Source organism: Heterodontus francisci, chromosome 3 (assembly GCF_036365525.1).
Source record: "Heterodontus francisci isolate sHetFra1 chromosome 3, sHetFra1.hap1, whole genome shotgun sequence".
Lineage (NCBI taxonomy): Eukaryota > Metazoa > Chordata > Chondrichthyes > Heterodontiformes > Heterodontidae > Heterodontus > Heterodontus francisci.
Genome location: NC_090373.1, coordinates 204236812 through 204258068, shown reverse-complemented (window position 1 = coordinate 204258068; position 21257 = coordinate 204236812). Strand labels below are relative to the sequence as shown.

The window sequence follows — 21257 nt, the reverse complement described above, 5'->3', positions numbered from 1 at the left end:
CTCAGCTATTTACAATCTATATTAATGACTTAGATGAAGAGACAGAGTGTAATGTATCTAAGTTTGATGATACAAAGCTAGGTGGCAATGTAAGCAAAGAGGCTGCAAAGAGATCTAAACAGTTTAAGTGAGTGGGCAACAAGGTGGCAGATGTAGTATAATGTGGAGAAATGTGAGGTAATTCCCTTTGGTCATAAGAATAGAAAAGCAGAATATTTTGTGAAAGGCTAGAAACTTGTCAATGTTGATGTTCAGAGAGACTTGAGTGTACTCCTACAAGTAACATAGAAAGTTAGCATGCAGGTACAGCAAGCAATTGGAAGTCAAATGACATGTTGGCCTTTATTGCAATAGGGTAAAGAAGTTTTTCTACAATTGTACAGGGCTTTGGTGAGACCGCACCGAGAGTACTGTGTGTAGTTTTGCTCTCCATATCTAAGGAAGGATGTACTTGCATTGGAGGCGGTACAGCAAAAGTCCACCAGATTGGTTCCTGGGATAAGAGGGTTGGCCTCCGATGAGACGCTGTGCAAATTGGTCTATATTCTTGGGAGTTTAGAAGAATAAGAGGTGAAACATGCAAGATTCTGAAGGGGCTTGACAGGGTAGACACTCAGAGGTTGTTTTTTCTGCCTGGGGGATCTAGAGCAGGGGGGCATAGTCTCAGGATAAGGGGGTGATCATTTTGGATTGAGATGAGGAGAAATTACTTCATTCAAGAGGGTTGTGAATCTGTGGAATTCTCTACCCACAGATGGTTGTGAATGCTCCATCATTGAATATATTAAAGGCTGAGATAGACAGATCTTTGGTCTCTCAGAGAATCAAGGGATAAGGGGATCAAGTGGGAAAGTAGAGTTGAAGCCAAAGAACAGCCATGATCATATACAATGGTGGTGCAGGTTAGAAAGGCTGTATGGTCTACTCCTACTCCTATTTATTATGTTCTCTTATTTCCCACCTACATGCAGCCCCTTGGCGACATCATCAAAAAACATGTCAGGTTTCACATAAAGATATACAGCTGTACCTCACCAACAACTATTTTGACTCCTTCACAGTCTCTAAATTGTCATACTGCTTGCCTGACAACCAGCACTGAATGAGCAGAAATTTCCTCCAACTAAGTATTCGGAAGACTGAAGCCATTGCCTTCGTTCCCTACCAAAAACTCTGTTCCCTAACCTCCAACTTCATCTCTCTCACAGGCAATTTGCTTGACTAAGCAAACGTTGTGTCATAATTTACCCTGAGATGAGATTCTGACCATATCTCCGCAGCATCACTAAGAGTGTAACTTCCACCTCCGTAACATTTCCTGACTCCAGCCCTGCCTCAACAGGTCTTTTGCTGAGTGCCTCATCTATGGATTTGTTACCTGTAGACTTGACTATTCCAAAGCTCTCCTAACCAGCCTCCCATCTTCCAATATCCAAACTTAAGCTCATCCAAAACTCTATTGCCTTTTTCCTCACTCACAACTAGTCCCGTTCTCCTATCACTCTTGTGCTTGCTGATCTGCATTGGCTCCTGTTCCAGCACTGCCTCAATTTAAAAATTCACATCCTTGTTTTCAAATCTCCTTAGTGCCTCACCTCTCACTATTTCTGTAACATTCTCCAGCTCTAAAACCCTACAAGATTGCTGTGCCACTCCAATTCTAGCGTCTTGAGCATACCCAATTTTAATTGCTCCACCGTAGGCAGTCATGCCTCAAGCTGCCTCAGCCCTATGTTCGGTAATTCCCTCCTAATCCTCTCTTTCTCTTTTTCCTTTGTTACGACCAGGTGAGAAAGAGGTCTAGGGTCCCTTTCGGCCTTCACCTGGTCTTACTGAAACAAGGTTTAATTTTAAACACACTGTGTTTTTAGCTCCCGCTTGGTGAATCCTTGTTCACCGCTTTCCAATTATAAGGCAAAGAAACCAGCACAAACAGGCGTTCTTAGGTTTAAAGAAAAAAAGTTGAAATTTATTAAACTTAAACTCTAATTCGGTTGACACCTACGGATACACGACACGCCCATGCTAGCATGCATATGTGATACACACATGCAAATAGAGACAGAAAAGAGAAGAAAAATAAAGTGGAAAAGATTGAGGCAATATCTGAAGAGTTTTTGTTACGGGTCTTTGGGCTCACTATAGATTCTTTGGTTGTAGGTAGATCTTGCTTTCGCTGGGGCCCAGTATTCTTCTTAAACCTTGTTCACTGTAGGAGACTTTTCTCTTTTGGGGTTCATGTGTCTTCAGTGGATTCAGAGGCTTGTGAGAAAGAGATGGAAGCAGGCAGACAGGAGAGGCAGTGGCGAGCCAGCCAGGAGAGATCTTCTCAGTCTAGGAGCATTCTGCTTTCTGCCCAAATTGTTTGTACAAATTAACAAAACTCAGGTTGCCCAGCAGGTTAGTCATGTGACGAGCTGGTTTGACCATGTCCGTTTGTGTATTCTTAGTAGTCAACCTGGAATGCAAGCTCCCTGACCTTAAGCATCTGGTGATCAAAAGTCCATTGTGGGTTGAATGTGTCAGGGAATGGCTGCTTTGTCCTTCCAAAAACTGTCTGGTAATAAAAACAAGAAATGCTAGAAATACTCAGCAGGTCTGCCAGCATCTGTGGAGAGAGAAACAGAGTTAATGTTTCAGGTCAGTGACCCTTCTTCAGAACTGGCAAATATTAGAAATGTGAAAGGTTATAAGCAAGTAAAGCGGGGGTCAGGCAAGAGATAACAAAGGAGAAGGGGTAGATAGGACAAGGTCACAGAATAGCTGACCAGAAGGCCATGGAACAAAGGCAAACAATATGTTAATGGTGTGTTGAAAGACAAAGCATTAGTTCAGATAGGGTGTTAACGGACTGAAAATTGAACAGCAGCAAGTACAAACATGAAAAAAAAACAGTTGGTAAGCAAACTGAACAAACTAAGATGAAATAAAATAAAATAAACACACAAAAAAAAAAAAATAAATAACTAAAGATAAAATTAAAATGGGGTGCCCATCATGCTCTGAAATTATTGAACTCAATGTTCAGTCCGGCAGGCTGTAGTGTGCCTAATCGGTACATGAGATGCTGTTCCTCAAGCTTGCATTGATGTTCACTGGACTTTTAGTTATTTAAATGCTATGGCTACAGGAACAGGTCAGAGACTGGGAAATATGCAGCAAGTAACTCACCTCCTGTCTCCCCAGTTGCTTGGATGGTTGCAATAACTTTTAGTTATTTTTTCTTTTTTATATTTTTTGTGTGTTTATTTTCATCTTAGTTTGTTCAGTTTGATAACACACAGTGTTTTTTCATGTTTGTACTTTCTGCTGTTCAATTTTCAGTCCGTTAATGCCCTATCAGTACTAATGCTTTGTCTTTCAACACACCATTAACATATTGTTTGCCTTTGCTCCATGACCTTTTGGTCAGCTATTCTGTGACCTTGTCCTATCTACACCTTCTCCTTTGTTATCTCTTGTCCCACCCCCACTTTACTTGCTTATAACCTTTCACATTTCCAATATTTGCCCGTTCTAAAGAAGGGTCACTGACCTGAAACATTAACTCTGCTTCTCTCTCCACAGATGCTGCCATACCTGCTGAGTATTTCCAGCATTTCTTGTTTTTATTTCAGATTTACAGCATTCGCAGTATTTTGCTTTTACTTTCCTGTCTGTTAATATGGCTGATCTGTTCAACAAGTCCTTTCTTCATTCCAGTAACAATTTAAAATCAATGTTCATGACAAAGTTAATGTGCCTTAGTCTTGGCAGGTGGGAGCCTAGCATGACACCTTCAAGATGCTCCTTAAAATCTATCTCTTTGACCAAGCTTTTGCTTATGTGTCCTAATGTCTCCTCATGCGGTCAAGTGTCAGATTTTGTTTGATAACACTCATGTGAAGTGCCTTAGAACTTTTTTGTATTCGTTCAGGGGATGTGGCCGTCACAGGCTAGGCCAGAATTTATTGCGCACCCCTAATTGCCTTTGAGAAGGTGGTGGTAAGCTGCTTTCTTGAACCGCTGCAGTCCTTGGGGTGTAGGTTCACCAATAGTGCTGTTAGGAAGGGAGTTCCAGGATTTTGACCCAGCAGCAGTGATGGAATGGTGATATAGTTCCAAGTCAGTATGGTGTGTGGCTTGGAGGGGAACATGCAGATGGTGGTGTTCCCATGTACTTGTTGCCCTTGTCCTTCTAGGTGGTAGAGGTCATGGGTTTGGAAGGTGCTGTCAAAGGAGCCTTGATGAATTGCTGCAGTGCATCTTGCAAATGGCACACACTGCTGCCACTGTGCTTCGGTGGTGGAGGGAGGAATGCTGAAGGTGATGGATAGGGTGCCAATCAAGCAGGCTGCTTTGCCTTGGACAGTGTCGAGATTCTTGAGTGTTGTTGGAACTGCACCCATCCAAGCAACTGGGGAGACAGGAAGTGAGTTACATGCTGCATAATTTTCAGTCTCTGACCTGCTCTTGTAGCCATAGCATTTATGTGGCTGGTCCAGTTCAGTTTCTGGTCAATGGTAACCCCCAGGATGTTGATAATGGGGGATTCAGCGATGGTAATGCCATTGAACGTCAAGGGGATATGGTTAGATTCTCTTTTGTTTGAGATGGTCATTGCCTGGTACTTGTGTAGCGTGAATGTTCCTTGCCACTTATTACCCCAAGCCTGGATGTTGTCCAGGTTTTGCTTCATATGAACATGGGTTGCTTCAGTATCTGAGGAGTCGCAAATGGTGCTCAACATTGTGCAATCATCAGCAAACATCCCTACTTCTGACCTTATGACAGAGCGAAAGTCATTGATGAAACAGCTGAAGATGGTTGAGCCGAGGACACTACCCTGTGGAACCCCTGCAGTGAAGCCCTGTGACTGTGATGATTGACCTCCAACACCTACAACCCTCTTACTTTGTGCCAGGTATGACTCTAACCAGTGGAGATTTTTCCCCGATTCCCATTGACTCCAGTTTTGCTAGAGCTCCTTGATGCCATACTCGGCCAAATGTTGCCTTGATGTCAAGGGCAGTCACTCTCACCTCACCTCTGGGCTGGAGCATTCCAGCTATGAAGAGAGACTGGAAAGGCTGGGGTTGTTTTCCTCAGAGCAGCGAAGGCTGAGGGAGGACATGATTGAGGGATACAAAATTATGCGGGGCATTGATAGGTGAGATAAGAAGAAACTTTTTCCCTTAGTGAAGGGGTCAATATCCAGGGGGCATAGATTTAAGGTAAGGGACAGGAGGTTTAGAGGGGATTTGAGGAAAAATGTTTTCACCCAGCAGGTGGTTGGAATCTGGAACGCACTGCCTGAAGGGATGGTAGAGGCAGGAACCCTCACAACATTTGAGAAGTATTTAGATAAGCACTTGAAATGCCATAGCATACAAGGCTATGGGCCAAGTGCTGGAAAATGGGATTAGAATAGTTAGGTGCTTGATGGCCGGCACAGATACGATGGACCAAAGGGCCTGTTTCTCTGCTGTATAACTCTCTGACTCTATGACTCTACGACTCTGGAGTTCAGCTCTTTTTTCCACAATTGGACCAAGTTTGTAATGAGGTCAGGAGCTGAGTGGCCCTGGTGGAACCCAATGAGCATCAGTGAGCAGGTTATTGCTGATACCTTCGATGATTCGATGATAGCTTCCATCCACTTGCTGACAATCAGGAGTAGACTAACAGGGCGGTAATTGGTCTGGTTGAATTTGTCCAGCTTTTTGTGCACAGGACATACCTGGGTAAGTTTCTACATTGCCGGGTAGATGTCAGTGTTATCGCTGTACTGGAACAGCTTGGCTGGGGGCGTGCCTAGTTCTGGAGTACATGTCTTCAGTACTATTGCCCATATCCTTTGCAGTATCCAGTGCCTTCAGCTGATTCTTGATATCATGTAGAGTGAATCGGATTGGCTGAAGACTGGCATTTGTGATGCTGAGGACCTCAGGAGGAGGCCAAGATGAATCACCCACTCGACCCTTCTGGCTGAAGATCGATGCAAATGCTTCAGCCTTGTCTTTTGCACTGATGCGCTGGGCTCCCCCATTGTTGAAGATGGGGATAGTTGTGGAGCTTCCTCCTCCTGTCAGTTGTTTAATTGTCCATCACATTCACGACTGGATGTTCCTGGACTGCAGATCTTATATCTGATCAGTTGGTTGTGGGATCACTTAGCTCTGTCTACCACATGCTGCTTCAGCTGTTTGGCACCCAAGTGGTCCTGTATTGTAGCTTCACCAGCCTAACATCTCATTTTTAGATATGTCTGGTGCTGCTCCTGGCATTCCCTTCTACATTCTTCATTCACTCTTAATGATGTTAAAGGTGCTGTATAAATTCAAGTTTTTGTTGTCTCTGCAACACAGTTCAATCTGAATGTCTGCAGTATTTTTAGTTTTGGCTGCTTTTGAAACCTTAGATATGTTTCACTGAAAAGAGTTCAACAGCATCTAATCTGTGCACCCTTTGCTGTAACCAACATAAGCCACTTAATTGCCTCGGTCGCATGCTTGCTTAGGTCACATGTTGAATTTATACTGCTGTTTATTTAATTTGCTGCTGAGATGTGGGCTCAAATGGCATGTTTGAATAATTTCAACACTCAGTTTACTGCCAGCACCTGGCATTGACAGTACAATGTGATCTGTCAACCTGACTAAAGTTTCTTTGTGATTCCAGGTCTTACAATAGGGCCTAAACCACTGAGTTATGTTTGAAAATGTATTCTGTATTTGAACATAAGTGGAAATTTGAAAATGATCAGATTCATTACATTGGGGAAGAAAATTTAAAGACTTCAAGTTATGAAGTATTATTAGTTTTTTTTTAAATAATGACCACCTTCAGCAAATTATACATTTTTTAAATGCAATATCTTAAAATATTTTGTGGGTTTAATTTAAATGTACAATTTCTTCCTAATCATTTTTACATAGAAATTTATGGATAGTAATCCCAGTCTATATGAACTCCGAACAAGAATAGAGTACTATGCTGCTTTTGAACAAGAGATTGAGGAACTCAGCTCCATCATTACAGTAGACTTTATTGAACTGAATACAGGTAGGAGTCTAGTAAAGTTTACATATTAATTAAGATTCTTCTTCATTTGTTCAGCATGCTCATAAAAATTGTTATTGCCCCATCCATGCATGGAAAGTGAAAAAAAAAGTCCTGTGGGTCACTGTTCCTCATTTTGCTGTGAAACTGCCTCTTTCTGACACAGGTGTTCAGTTTTTTCTCAGCTGTTTTCAGGAAGAGATCTAGGTCAGTTGTTTCCCACAACAAAGAACAATTCTACAGTTGTTTCCTAATTTATATTTGCTTGTTTAGCAATTTTGTAACCCCATTAAGAGGGAAAATCTTATTGTCTTGATTTTAGCCCACCTCCCTTCCATTCCTTCCCTCCCCAGATTTTTCTGTTGTCATTTGGTTATGAATAGATGTGTTCTTATTTTATAAGTTGTTACAGAAAAAATGAAATTCCAAGATTTGTTTTGGTTCAAAAGAGATGCAATTCTGGCACAGGAGACTATTTTTGGTACAAAAGTTAGATGCATCAGATTTACACTTACTCTAAAAGCTCATATTAAATTTCAATAGTATTGGCCAGTATGTACTTGCCCCAAAGATGTAGTATACCAACGACAGAATAATGAGGGCGAAAGCTGCAGTCCCAGAATTTCTGCCAGAATTGGACTTAAGTTTGTGGAAAAGAAAGGCAAGTTTCCTGCATGACTGTAGATTAAGTGCTACCTAAGATAAAGTAAAATAAATTAATATATAAGTGGCAAGGGAAACAACCTAACATTTATAAATAAATAATTAAAGAAAATCCCAACACAGATGTGATGGCTAAGTTTATTAAGCTGAGCAATGAATAGAATTCAAATTAAATACATCTGTTAATCACAATTTAGCATTAAAGGTGAATCAGTTAGCATTAAAAATAGATAAATAAGAAGTGTTCTGCAGTAAATAAATGAATGAAGTAGATATGACAGTACAGGTACCGCACTGGGTCTGCAGACTGGCAATTTGTGGACTGTGAGACTGTCCTAGATGCCCACACCTATGGGAAATGTCTACATCTTGAATTACTCAGTTCAGAAACATTGTGCTGCAATGTGAGATACATTCTCTGACCCATGAGGAAGGCAGAGGTTATTTACTCCAGACCACAGTCACACCACATAGAGAGGTACAGATAGAGTGATAATATTATGCGGATGAGTAATACAGAGGCGTGAACAAATAATCCAGAGAACACGAGTTTAAATCCCACCATGGCAGTTGATCATTTGAATTCAGTTTTAAAAATCAGGAAATAAGACCCTGGTCTCAATATTACTCCCCTTCCATTCCCTGAAGGAATTAAATTAATCGAAATATAAAGGTCTGTGCAAAGTACATAAACAATAAAGGAGACGTTGGGAAAGGGAGTATGATGAGCTGAGCAAAGAGGTTAAAAAGCCAATTAGGAAGGGACGGGAAACACGAAGTGAAAATATCAAAGAATAGAAAAGGAAGTGGTAAAGAATTTTATAGGCATTTTACATCAGTAAGAAAAGGAGTATTCAGACAGTGATATAAAAGGTAAACTCACAGCAGATGAGCCAGGTAGAAACATGGGGCAGGATTTCCCATGGGTTTCAGGCCCAACTGGAGGTCTCAAACCGGCACTTGCTGGGAACCAGACTGGCGGAGCTATTTGCCTGGAGGCGGCCTCCTAATCGCCCACCTCCATGCATAGGACAGCAGGCAGGCTCCCGATGCTGCCGACTCAATCACAGATCCAGCAACTCCAGAACTTTGACATCCTCAACAGGAGAGATGGATGCAGCTGAGGGAAGTCTGAGAATGAAAGGGTGCCTCAAAATGGGGGCACCATCAGAGGGGTAAAAAATTATTAAATATTTTGGAAGGGGGGAAATGTGGCAGGCCCCACAGAATGGTTGGGAAAGCCCTCCTGGAGGATTGATGGGTCATGAGGCAGTCTTTCCTTCCTATGGCCTTATCAATGAAGCATTGGGCCTCTGGCTTCAATGCTCCCCCTCCACCTGCCAGCCTGCTGTAGGGTGGCCACCTCAATTGAGATGGCAACTTCTCCATGCGGCTAGAGGACCTCCGAGTCTGAAAAATCGTCCCTTAGCTGTCAGTATCCCAGCCTGCCTCTGAGAAAATTCACCAGCAACAGGAATGCTTTGGGGAGCGGTACAAACGGGGCTTCTCCTTTTCTTCCAGGAGGCCCCCCGCCTTCCCACCCAACCAGCCTGCATCTCCTTGGATCAGGATCAACACATGGGATTGAAATATGGCGACAAAACAGAGGAGGTATTTTAGAAAGTTGAAATGAGCTGACACTAGGGAAAGGATGGCATCATAAAACCAGATTGTAGATGTGCCACTTCTGGACATGAATCTGCAGGAGGGCAGATCTCATGGTATTGGTGAGATATTGCATTCTGAGAGATGTTGTCCAGAAGCTTTCAGAAGCCACTCTGCATAGTTCTCTCGAAACAGTCCTCCAATTTAACAGAGGTACTCAAAACCATGAGACGTCTGGACAGAGTAGATAGGGAAAAACTGGTGGCACTGTGGAAGGATCGGGAACAAGACAGCACAGATTTAGGGCAATGGAGACATGAGGAAACATTTTTTCATGCAGCATGTGGTTAGGATCTGGAATGGAGTGCTTGAGATTGTGGTGGAGGGAGGTTCAATCGAGGCATTCAAGAGGGTTTTGGATTATTATCTGATAAGGAAGAACGTGCAGGGCTACGGGGAGAAGGCGGGGAAGTGGCACTCGGTGAATTGCTCCCTTTGAGAGCCAGCGCAGATATGATGGCGCGAATTACCTCCTTCTCTGCTGTAACAATTCTGTGATTCTATGAAGGGCTGAAAACCACTGATCGAAGCATGCTCTGGAGATCTTGATCAGGAAAAAAATAGAGGCAGATGTTTGTGGTGCCATCATCTATTCCAGTTAACGCTGCATAGCACCTAATACTTCCCTGATACTGGCACACTGAATATCATCGGACCACCATGACCACTTAATTCCTCATTTCCTCCAGTGAGAATGATGATCTTTCAACGGATCAGATCTAAGCTGTGTAGTCCTGCCACATTCAGCCATGAATGATGGTGGACAATTAAACAACTAACTGGAGGAGGTGGCTCCACAAATATCCCCATCCTCAATGATGGGGGAGCCCAGCACATCAGTGCGAAAGATCAGGCTGAAGCATTTGCAACAATCTTCAGCCAGAAGTGCCGAGTTGATGATCCATCTCGGCCTCCTCCTGAAGTCCCCAGCATCACAGATGCCAGACTTCAGCCAATTCGATTCACTTCGCGTGATATCAAGAAACGACTGAAGGCACTGGATCTTGCAAAAGCTATGGGCCCGGACAATATTCCGGCAATAGTACCTGTGCTCCAAAACTTGCCGCGCCCCTAGCCAAGCTGTTCCAGTACAGCTACAACACTGGCATCTACCCTGCAATGTGGAAAATTGCCCATGTATGTCCTGTACACAAAAAGCAGGACAAGTCCAACCCGGCCAATTACCGCCCCATCAGCCTACTCTCAATCATCAGTAAAGTGATGGAAGGTGTCATCAACAGTGCCATCAAGCGGCACTTGCACGGCAGTAACCTGCTCAGTGACGTTCAGTTTGGGTTCCGCCAGGGCCACTCAGCTCCTGACCTCATCACAGCCTTGGTTCAAACATGGACAAAAGAGCTGAACTCAAGAGGTGAGGTGAGAGTGACTGCCCTTGACATCAAGGCAGCATTTGACCAAGTATGGCATCAAGGAGCCCCAGCAAAACTGAGGTCAATGGGAATCAGGGGGGAAAACCTCCGCTGGCTGGAGTCATACCTAGCGTAAAGGAAGATGGTTGTAGTTGTTGGAGGTCAATCATCTGAGCTCCAGGACATCACTGCAGGAGTTCCTCAGGGTAGTGTCCTAGGCCCAACCATCTTCAGCTGCTTCATCAATGACCTTCCTTCAATCATAAGGTCAGAAGTGGGGATGTTTGCTGATGATTGCACAATGTTCAGCACCATTCGTGACTCCTCAGATACTGAAGCAGTCCGTGTAGAAATGCAGCAAGACCTGGACAATATCCAGGCTTGGGCTGATAAGTGGCAAGTAACATTCGCGCCACACAAGTGCCAGGCAATGACCATCTCCAACAAGAGAGAATCTAACCATCTCTCCTTTACGTACAACGGCATTACCATCGCTGAATCCCCCACTATCAATATCCTAGGGGCTACCATTGACCAGAAGCTGAACTGGAGTAGCCATATAAATATCATGGCTACAAGAGCAGGTCAGAGGCGAGGAATCCTGTGGCGAGTAACTCACCTCCTTACTCCCCAAAGCCTGTCCACCATCTACAAAGCACAAGTCAGGAGTGTGATGGAATACTGTCCACTTGCCTGGATGGGTGCAGCTCCAACAACACTCAAGAAGCTCGACACCATCCAGGACAAAGCAGCCTGCTTGATTGGCACCCCATCTACAAACATTCATTCCCTCCACCACCGACGCACAGTGGCAGCAATGTGTACCATCGACAAGATGCACTGCAGCAATGCACCAAGGCTGCTTAGACAGCACCTTCCAAACCCGCGACCTCTACCAACGAGAAGGACAAGGGCAGCAAATACATGGCAACACCACCACCTGCAAGTTCCCCTCCAAGTCACACACCATACTGACTTGGAACTATATCACCGTTCCTTCACTGTCGCTGGGTCAAAATCCTGGAACTCCCTTCCTAACAGCACTGTGGGTGTACCTACCCTACATGGACTGCAGCGGTTCAAGAAGGCAGCTCACCACCACCTTTTCAAGGGCAATTAGGGATGGGCAATAAATGCTGGCCTGGCCAGTGACGCCCACATTCCATGAATGAACAATAAAAAAACATCCTCTATCTTAGAGCAAGATCCCAGACAACTGTCCACAGACACAGGAGCCAGGGCCTGGCATTGCTCCTCACTGTCAGATCACCATCATGCCTCTGCCAGTACACAGAAAATAGATAAAGTGGGAAAAAGAGTTGAAAAAACAAGTTCCTGATTATCTTACTATTGACCAAATTATCCTTTATCAACATTGATTTATCGAATTTTATAGTATAGAAGGAGGGCATTCAAACCATTGCACAGTTGTTAGCTCTGAGTCCCATTCCTCTGTGTTGCCCAACTCCTGACTGATGGTGTCAAGAGCCAACAAGGTAACAGCAGTAAATGTTATAGACACCAATAGTGAGTCTTCTTCTTTGGCCTCCTTGTCTCAAGAAACAATGGGGAAGCGCCTGGAGGTGGTCAGTGGTTTGTGAAGCAGCGCCTGGAGTGGCTACAAAGGCCAATTCTAGAGTGACAGACTCTTCCACAGGCATGCAGATAAAATTGGCTGTCAGGGCTGTTGGCTCTCTCCTTGCGCTTCTGTCTTTTTTCCTGCCAACTGCGAAGTCTGTTCGACTCGCCACTCTTTAGCCCTGCCTTTATGGCTGTCCGTCAGCTCTGGTGATCACTGACAACTGACTCCCATGACTTGTGGTCAATGTCACAGGACTTCATGTCGCGTTTGCAGACGTCTTAGCGGAGACATGGACGGCTGGTGGGTCTGATACCAGTGACGAGCTCACTGTACAATGCACCCTTGGGGATCCTCCCATGTTCCATGCGCCTCACATGGCCAAGCCATCGCAAATGCCGCTGGCTCAGTATGGTGTATATGCTGGGGATGTTGGCTGACTCGAGGACTTCTGCATTGGAGATACGGTCCTGCCACCTGGTGCCAAGGATTCTCCGGAGGCAGCGATGATGGAATGAGTTGAGAAGTCGCTCTTGGCTGACATACATTGTCCAGGCCTCGCTGCCGTAGAGCAAGGTACTGAGGACACAGGCTTGATACACTCGGACTTTTGTGTTTCGTGTCAGTGCGCCATTTTCCCACACCCTCTTGGCCAGTCTGGACGTAGCAGCGGATGCCTTTCCTATGCGCTTGTTGATTTCTGCATCGAGAGACAGGTTACTGGTGATAGTTAAGCCTGGGTAGGTGAACTCTTGAACTACTTCCAGAGTGTGACCATCGATATTGATGGATGGGGCATTTCTGACATCCTGTCCCATGATGTTCGTTTTCTTGAGGCTGATGGTTAGGCCAAATTCGTTGCAGGCAGCCGCAATCCTGTCAATGAGTCTCTGTAGACACTCTTCTGTGTGGGATGTTAATGCAGCATCGTCAGCAAAGAGCAGTTCCCTGATGAGAATGTTCCGTACTTTGGTCTTCGCTCTAAGATGAGCAAGGTTGAACAACCTGCCATCTGATCTTGTGTGGAGGAAAATTCCTTCTTCTGAAGACTTGAATGCATGTGAGAGCAGCAGGGAGAAGAATATCCCAAACAGTGTAGGTGCGAGAACACAGCCCTGTTTCACGCCACTCAGGATAGGAAAGGGACCTGATGATGCACCATGATGCTGAATTGTGCCTTTCATGTTGTCATGGAATGAGGTGATGATACTTAGTAGCTTTGGTGGACATCCGATCTTTGCTAGTAGTCTGAAGAGACCATGTCTGCTGACGAGGTCAAAGGCTTTGGTGAGATCTATGAAAGCAACATAGAGGGGCATATGTTGTTCACGGCATTTCTCCTGTAGCTGGCGAAGGGAGAACAGCATGTCAATGGTGGATCTCTCTGCTCGAAAGCCACACTGTGCCTCAGGGTAGACATGCTCAGCCAGCTTCTGGAGTCTGTTTAAAATGACTCGAGCGAAGACTTTCTCCACTATGCTGAGCAGGGAGATTCCACGGTAGTTGTTGCAGTCACCGCGGTCACCCTTGTTCTTATAGAGGGTGATGATATTGGCATCGCACATGTCCTGTGGTACTGCTCCCTCATCCCAGCACAGGCAAAGCAGTTCATGGAGAGCTGAGAGTATAGCAGGCTTGGCACTCTTGATTATTTCAGGGGTAATGCAGTCCTTTCCAGGAGCTTTTCCACTGGCCAGAGAATCAATGGCATCCCTGAGTTCCGATTTTGTTGGCTGTTTATCCAGCTCATCCATGACTGGCAGAGACTGGGCTGCATTGAGGGCGGTGCCAGTGACAACATTTTCTCTGGTGTACAGTTCTAGGTAGTTGCCCACCCAGCGGTCCATTTGCTTGCGTTGGTCAGTGATCGTGTCCCCTGATTTAGACTTGAGGGGGGCGATCTTCTTGATGGTTGGCCCAAAAGCTCTCTTAATGCCATCATACATTCCTCTGATGTTTCCGGTGTCAGAGGCCAGCTGAATACGTGTTGCCAGTATTCATTTGCACAGCGCCTGGTTGTTCTTTGTGCAGCGCTTCTGGCTACTTTAAGTGCTACGGATGTTAACTCGCTGGGGGTTTTCTTATAGTTCAACAGTGCAATGCGCTTAGCGGCTATGACAGGTTCCAGCATGTCACAGTGAGATTGAAACCAGTCTGCATTCTGCATCTCACATTTGCCAAAGGTGGTCATTGCTGAATCATAGATGGCGTCTCTGATGTGGGCCCACTTGGTCTCTGCATCCCCTGTAGGAGTGTTTTGAAGGGCTTTTTCAAGTGAATTTAGAAACTTATGTAACAGCTGTGGATAAGAAATTCTGTTAGTGTTGATGCGCGGGCGGCCCTTCTGCTTGGAGTGATGTAACTTCTTTGGTTTGAGTCTAACTTTGCTGCACACCAGGGAGTAGTCGGTGTCGCAGTCCGCACTGTGGAAGCCGGTGTGATTTGGACACTGTTCATGGAGGCTCGCCTTGTGACAGTGAGGTCCAGCTGGTGCCAACGACGTGCTCTTGGGTGCCTCCATGAAACTTGGTGGCAGGGTTTAGTATGGAAGAATGAGTTGGTGATGCAGAGGTTGTGATAGGGACACAACTCCAGCAGTCTCTGTCCATTCTCATTCATCCTTCTAATGCCATGGCGCCCAAGGCAGAAGGGCCATGAGTCATGGTTGGCCCCAACTCTGGCATTAAAGTCCCCCAGCAGGAACAAATGTTCGGTATTTGGAATGCTACTAATGATATTATGGAATTCCTCTTAGAACTGGTCTTTAACTTCATGTGGAGAGCAGAGTGTTGGAGCTTAGATGCTGAATAGGTGTACTGGTATATTTTATTAATAAGTCACAGAAGAAACTAGTGACAAAGAATATGCAAACCTCACAATTGGCATACATATTACCATGTCTAGCCAAGGTGATCAGTCTCAGACTAGTCGGTTCTGTCACTGAATCTCTGACTCAGGGTTCCTCGTTCGAGTGTTGGTCTCCAGGGTTCTTGCTCCCGATCGTCCCGAGAGCCCAACCTTTATACCCTTGTCCACGTGACTTGTCTCGACTTGTCTCCTCTGTCCGAAATGACCTCAACTCCCTCTTGTGTGACCAACCGTCTCCTGATCCAATTATGACCTTTCTTTAAACCTGTTAACCCACTAGAACATTGTAAACTATGTTAATCATGTATTGCAAAGCTGGCTACGTAAAATAGATAAGCTTTATGTCGTTATATACGAAACTAATGCTAAGTTCACTCTCAACAGAGCCCCCCTTTGATCCATTAGATTTACTTTATTGGATCACTCTCGTACTTCCTCACAGTCAGCATGGCTTTGTGAGGGGCAGGTCATGCCTCACAAGCCTTATTGAATTCTTTGAAGATGTGACAAAACACATTGATGAAGGAAGAGCAGTGGATGTGGTGTATATGGATTTTAGCAAGGCGTTTGATAAGGTTCCCCATGGTAAGCTCATTGAGAAAGTAAGGAGGCATGGGATTCAGGGAAAGTTGGCTGTCTGGATACAAAATTGGCTGGCCCATAGAAGTCAGAGGGTGGTAGTAGATGGAAAGTATTCAGCATGGAGCTCGGTGACCAGTGGTGTTCCACAAGGATCTATTCTGGGACCTCTGCTCTTTGTGATTTTTATAAATGACTTGGATGAGGAAGTGGAAGGCTGGGTTAGCAAGTTTGCCAATGACACAAAGGTTGCTGGAGTTGTGGATAGTGTGGAAGGCTGTTGTAGGTTGCAACGGGACATTGACAGGATGCAGAGCTGGGCTGAGAAGTGGCAGATGGAGTTCAACCTGGAAAAGTGTGAAGTGATTCATTTTGGAAGGTCGAACTTGAATGCAGAATACAGGCTTAAAGACAGGATTCTTGATAGTGTGGAGGAACAGAGGGATCTTGGGGTCCATATCCATAGATCGCTCAAAGTTGCCACCTAAGTTGATAGGGTTGTTAAGAAGGCGTATGGTGTGTTGGCTTTCATTAACAGGGGGGATTGAGTTTAAGAGCTGCGAGGTTATGCTGCAGCTCTATAAGGCCCTGGTTCGACCACACTTGGAATATTGTGTTCAGTTCTGGTCGCCTCATTATAGGAAGGATGTGGAAGCTTTAGAGAGGGTGCAGAGGAGATTTACCAGGATGCTGCCTGGACTGGAGGGCATGTCTTATGAAGAAAGATTGAGGGAGCTAGGGCTTTTCTCATTGAAGCGAAGGAGGATGAGAGGTGACTTGATAGAGGGGTACAAGATGATGAGAGGCATAGATAGAGTGGATAGCCAGAGACTTTTTCCCAGGGCGGAAAGGGCTATCACCAGGGGGCATAATTTTAAGGTGATTGGAGGAAGGTTTCGGGGAGATGTCAGAGGTAGGTTCTTTACACAGAGAGTGGTGGGTGCGTGGAATGCGCTGCCAGCGGTGGGAGTAGAAGCAGATACGTTAGGGGCATTTAAGCGACTCTTGGATAGGTACATGGATGATAGTAGAATGAAGGGTAGGTAGTTAGTTTGATCTTAGAGTAGGTTAAAGGTTCGGCACAACATCGTGGGCCAAAGGGCCTGTACTGTGCTGTACTGTTCTATGTTCTATGTTCTATGTTCTCGTTTCCACAAGGGAATATAATCATTTGTTACGGCAATTATCATTTGTAAATTCTTAATCAATCGTTTCAGATACCATATTAAAACTAATGCAACCGCTACCATTATATTAAAGATTACCATTATCACATGGGATATGATTCGGGTACAGTTGGACATTGGTCCTCCAGTCCCACAGGTCATCCCACCAAGTGATGACCTTTATCTGGTCTATCTATCCTTCTGTACCCCTCGTGAGTGTTGCCCTACTTCAAAGAAGGACTGTACGATGATATTCAATCTGTCCCGTTCAAGTGGTAAGTTGGTAGGCAAAGGCTTAATCTCATACTTGTACCTCTCCAAGTAATGTATGAAATTGACCTTAATACACTCATGTACTGTAATAATATCTTGCTCCCATTGATGTATGTTCACGATCCCGATGCTTCCGATGCAGGTGGGGATTTGTGGGACCATACAGAAGGTAGTAAAGTACTACTCAGTGTACAAGTCAGATTTCCATAGAGATAACCGCTTACAGTGGTGGTTACACAGTAGGTCCCTTTTTCTCGGTACGCCACCTGTGTAATTCCAGAAGTTGCCTTGGTCACTTCCATAGTGCAATTCACAGTGAGGTTACTTTTAAATCCACACATTGACTCTGGGGATTTAGAAATAAGATAGGGGCAAATAACAATGTTGCCTCCCATCTCACATGTGGTCAACATGGTTCCAACCATATCATCATTATTTTTCACAGCAAAGGGTATTTAGTGTATTCCCGTTTCTTACTTCTCCTGTATTCTCTAGCTCAAAATGCTTCATCCCAGTCTGTTGTTGGGGTATGGCCGGTATTCCCAGTACTAATCCAATCGTAGAGACTCCCATTCCCAGACATTCTTTACTTGACCAAACCTAACTTTCTGAGTTGACATCCAGTTATGTTTACATTACATCCATCACTAAGTTTCTTAGCTGAGCATTATTTATCCATACTGGCACTTCACCTTCCTCGACTTGTCTCAAATTCTCTCGGGTTTGTTCGAACATCCGTGACCCCTAAGTACTACACACACTCTCATTATCAGTGCTATGGAATATCCCCTCCATGGCCATTATAATATTAATTGTTTTAACGTGACCCTCCATTATGGTTATCGAACCTTTGGTTAAATCTCCTCCGGTTGTAGCTACTTGTTGCTAGTTGCTGTTCATTTTAGTCAGAATATCCTTAATTTGCTTTGTTAGCCCTCACCTTTGAATCTACATTTTCTAAATCTAAAGTATTTACCAGAGAAGTTCCCGTATTGAACACTGTAGCAACACCACTCAATAAATTATGTCTCTCTTCTATGCTCTTGTTGATTTGGTTGGCCTTCATCCCTTTCTTGTCCTGACTCATTTGAATAACTGTTGCAATAAAGCTTTATATAACTCTCGGGCTTCCTTTGGACACCAATCAGGTAGGTGAATATCAGATATGTTTAAAACAACAGGTACTAATTCATATTGTATATTATCATATACATACTTCTTAGTTTCAATCATGACAAGTCCATTTTTAGGTCCTGGGAGATGTTCTGGACAATAGGGGTCAATTGGTATAGACTGGATTTTATAGGGAGTTGTTGTAGTAGGAGGTGTGGTGGTAACAACCTTTTGTTTATTTGCTTACATTATTCATGTCCTGTCACTGTCGTTGGAACTACAAATAGAACAAAGAACAAAGAACAGTACAGCACAGGAACAGGCCATTCGGCCCTCCAAGCCTGCGCTGATCTTGATGCCTGCCTAAACTAAAACCTTCTGCACTTCCGGGGACTGTATCCTTCTATTCCCATCCATTTGTCAAGATGCCTTTTAAACGTCGCTATCGTACCTGCTTCCACCACCTCCCCTGGCAGCAAGTTCCAGGCACTCACCACCCTCTATGTAAAGAACTTGCCTCGCACATCCCCTCTAAACTTTTCCCCTCGCACCTTAAACCTATGTCCCCTAGTAACTGACTCTTCCACCCTAGGAAAAAGCTTCTGACTATCCACTCTGTCCATACCGCTCATCACTTTGTAAACATGTTGCCCCTCCACTTCCGTCGTTCCAGTGAAAACAATCCGAGTTTATCCAGCCTCTCCTCATAGCTAATGTCCTCCAGACCAGGCAACATCCTGATAAACCTCTTCTGTACCCTCTCCAAAGCCTGCACGTCCTTCTAGTAGTGTGGCGACCAGAATTGCAATATTCTAAGTGTGGCCTAACTAAAGTTCTGTACAGTTGCAGCATGACTTGCCAATTTTTATACTCTATGCCCCGACCGATGAAGGCAAGCATGCCGTATGCCTTCTTGACTACCTTATCCACCTGCGTTTCCACTTTCAGTGACCTGTGGACCTGTCCCACCCTTGTTGATCAGTAGGAGCAGACTCGGAATACATTGACACACACACCCCACAAGGTGACTTCCTTTTTTGCAATACTAGTAAGTCTCATGTTTGAAGTACGCACTGGTTTGATTCGGGAATTTGACCAATGAACCATTTCTCATTCCTAGAAGTCCCCACCCATGTGCACCAGGTTCTTGCTGTTCCTTAGTGCGAACTTAAGTGGACCCATATTGCAATGTAGAGTCACCTGTTCGCTTATCGTTACATACAACGTCCCATGTTGAAGGCTGCATTCCGCATGGCTTGGGGTATACCAGAGTACTGTCAATCCCGGTTTACGTTGGATAGTGTTTTCCATTCCCACGGCCAGGATTATTGATACCACCAGTATTGAGGTGTTGAACATTGTCTTCATTTTGATTCTGCCCAGTGGTTTCCTGCAAAACAAGCACCTTATCTGTTGTTATCGGTCATCTGATACGTCTGCAGGATCACAATCATTATCCCCTGGTCGTTTTAACCGTTTCCTCATACCATCAGGCCCAGGTGATGGCCTGTGCCATCCCATTTGGTAAGGAGGGTGCCTAGGACCTTTTTTCCTTCTGGGTGGGGTCCATGGGACTAGCCTGTCAAAAAGTCCATTCAAATCCCAATTCTTCCCTTCCATGCCTCTGAACAAATCTCCCAAATGTGGTTGGGATGAGGTTGGTGTTGGTTGTTTCGGTCTTTCAACCGGTAGTGGTAGAGGTGGGGGCGCCATTTTAGGTGCCTGCACCGGGAGGGGTAGAGGATCCTCCTCCATGGCCACACGTAATTGATGATGACTGTTTACCCTGCCAAAGGGTTTCATTTGATTCACATGGTACCATCGGGTTCCTCTTTTGTCTAACAAAACTTTGTATACCGAGGGACTTGCTCGATCTACTATACTGTAAGGGCCCGCATATCTAGGTGACAGGAATGTTCCAGTCTGCTGTACTCTTATCATTACTTTCTGGCCTACTGACATTTCCTCGGGCTTTACCTTCCCATCAAAATCAGCTTTCCTTCAATTCCGCATGTTTACTGCAGCAGTCACTTTCACTGCCTGCAGGGTTTTTACCAATTGACTCATAAATATTTCATGAGTGAGTGTGATTACTTTGGGACCCGATAGGTTCAGTTCCAATAGGCTTTTGATTCCTCTCATCCCCAGGCCTGTCATCAGTTGATGCGGGGTATTTCCGGTGGCGCTAGAAACACTATTACGCACTACCATAAGCAGATATGGTAGTACTTGGAACCAAGTCGAATTATTTTGCTGAAAAGTCTTCCTGATCATTCCCTTTAAGATTCAGTTCATTCTTTCTACCATGCCACTACATTGTAGGTGATAGGCTATGTGGAACTTCTGGGTTACTCCCATCATGGTCATTATACTTTGCATGACCCTTGCAGTAAAGTGGGACCCTTGGTCTGATTCGATGCTCTGGGGCAGTCCCCATCTAGTGAATACATGTTGTAACTGGTCACGTGTGTAGTATTGGTCCGAGTAGGGAACGCCTCCACCCACTTGGTAAAAGTGTCCACCATCACTAAGGTGTATTTGTAACCCCCCCCTTGCAAGGGTCCAATATAGTCAAGTTGGAGACTACACCAGGGTCCCTCTACCGGACGATTGTGGCGTAATTCTGCCTTTTGAGTTATCCTTTCAGGGTTATTCTGAGCACAAATCAAACAGTTTTCCACATAGTGTTTGACATCTTCCCTGTGCTTGGGTCACCAACATAGTTCAGCAACCCTTTTGTTAGTACCCTCAATTCCATGATGTCCATTTAGGTCATGGCACTGATATATTATCTGGTTCCTATTCTGTAGGGGAACTACATACTTTCCTTCCTTTAGCACTGGACCTTTATCGATCTGCATTTTATTTTTCCAGTGTTTGTAAGCCTCAGGCCACTCTTGCTTATATTCTAGTGTATTTTTCAGATCGGCATCCTCATTC

The 21257-nt window shown here is 44.7% G+C and overlaps 1 protein-coding gene across 1 annotated transcript in view; it reads left to right on the top strand.

The window, feature by feature from the left end:
* Positions 1-21257, top strand: part of LOC137367180 (dynein axonemal heavy chain 8-like) — a 2531605-nt gene that overhangs the window by 760154 nt on the left and 1750194 nt on the right. The window contains exon 100 of the mRNA XM_068028616.1: positions 6918-7044. Coding sequence (XP_067884717.1) covers positions 6918-7044 — 127 coding nt within the window. The remainder of the gene's footprint in view (positions 1-6917; positions 7045-21257) is intronic.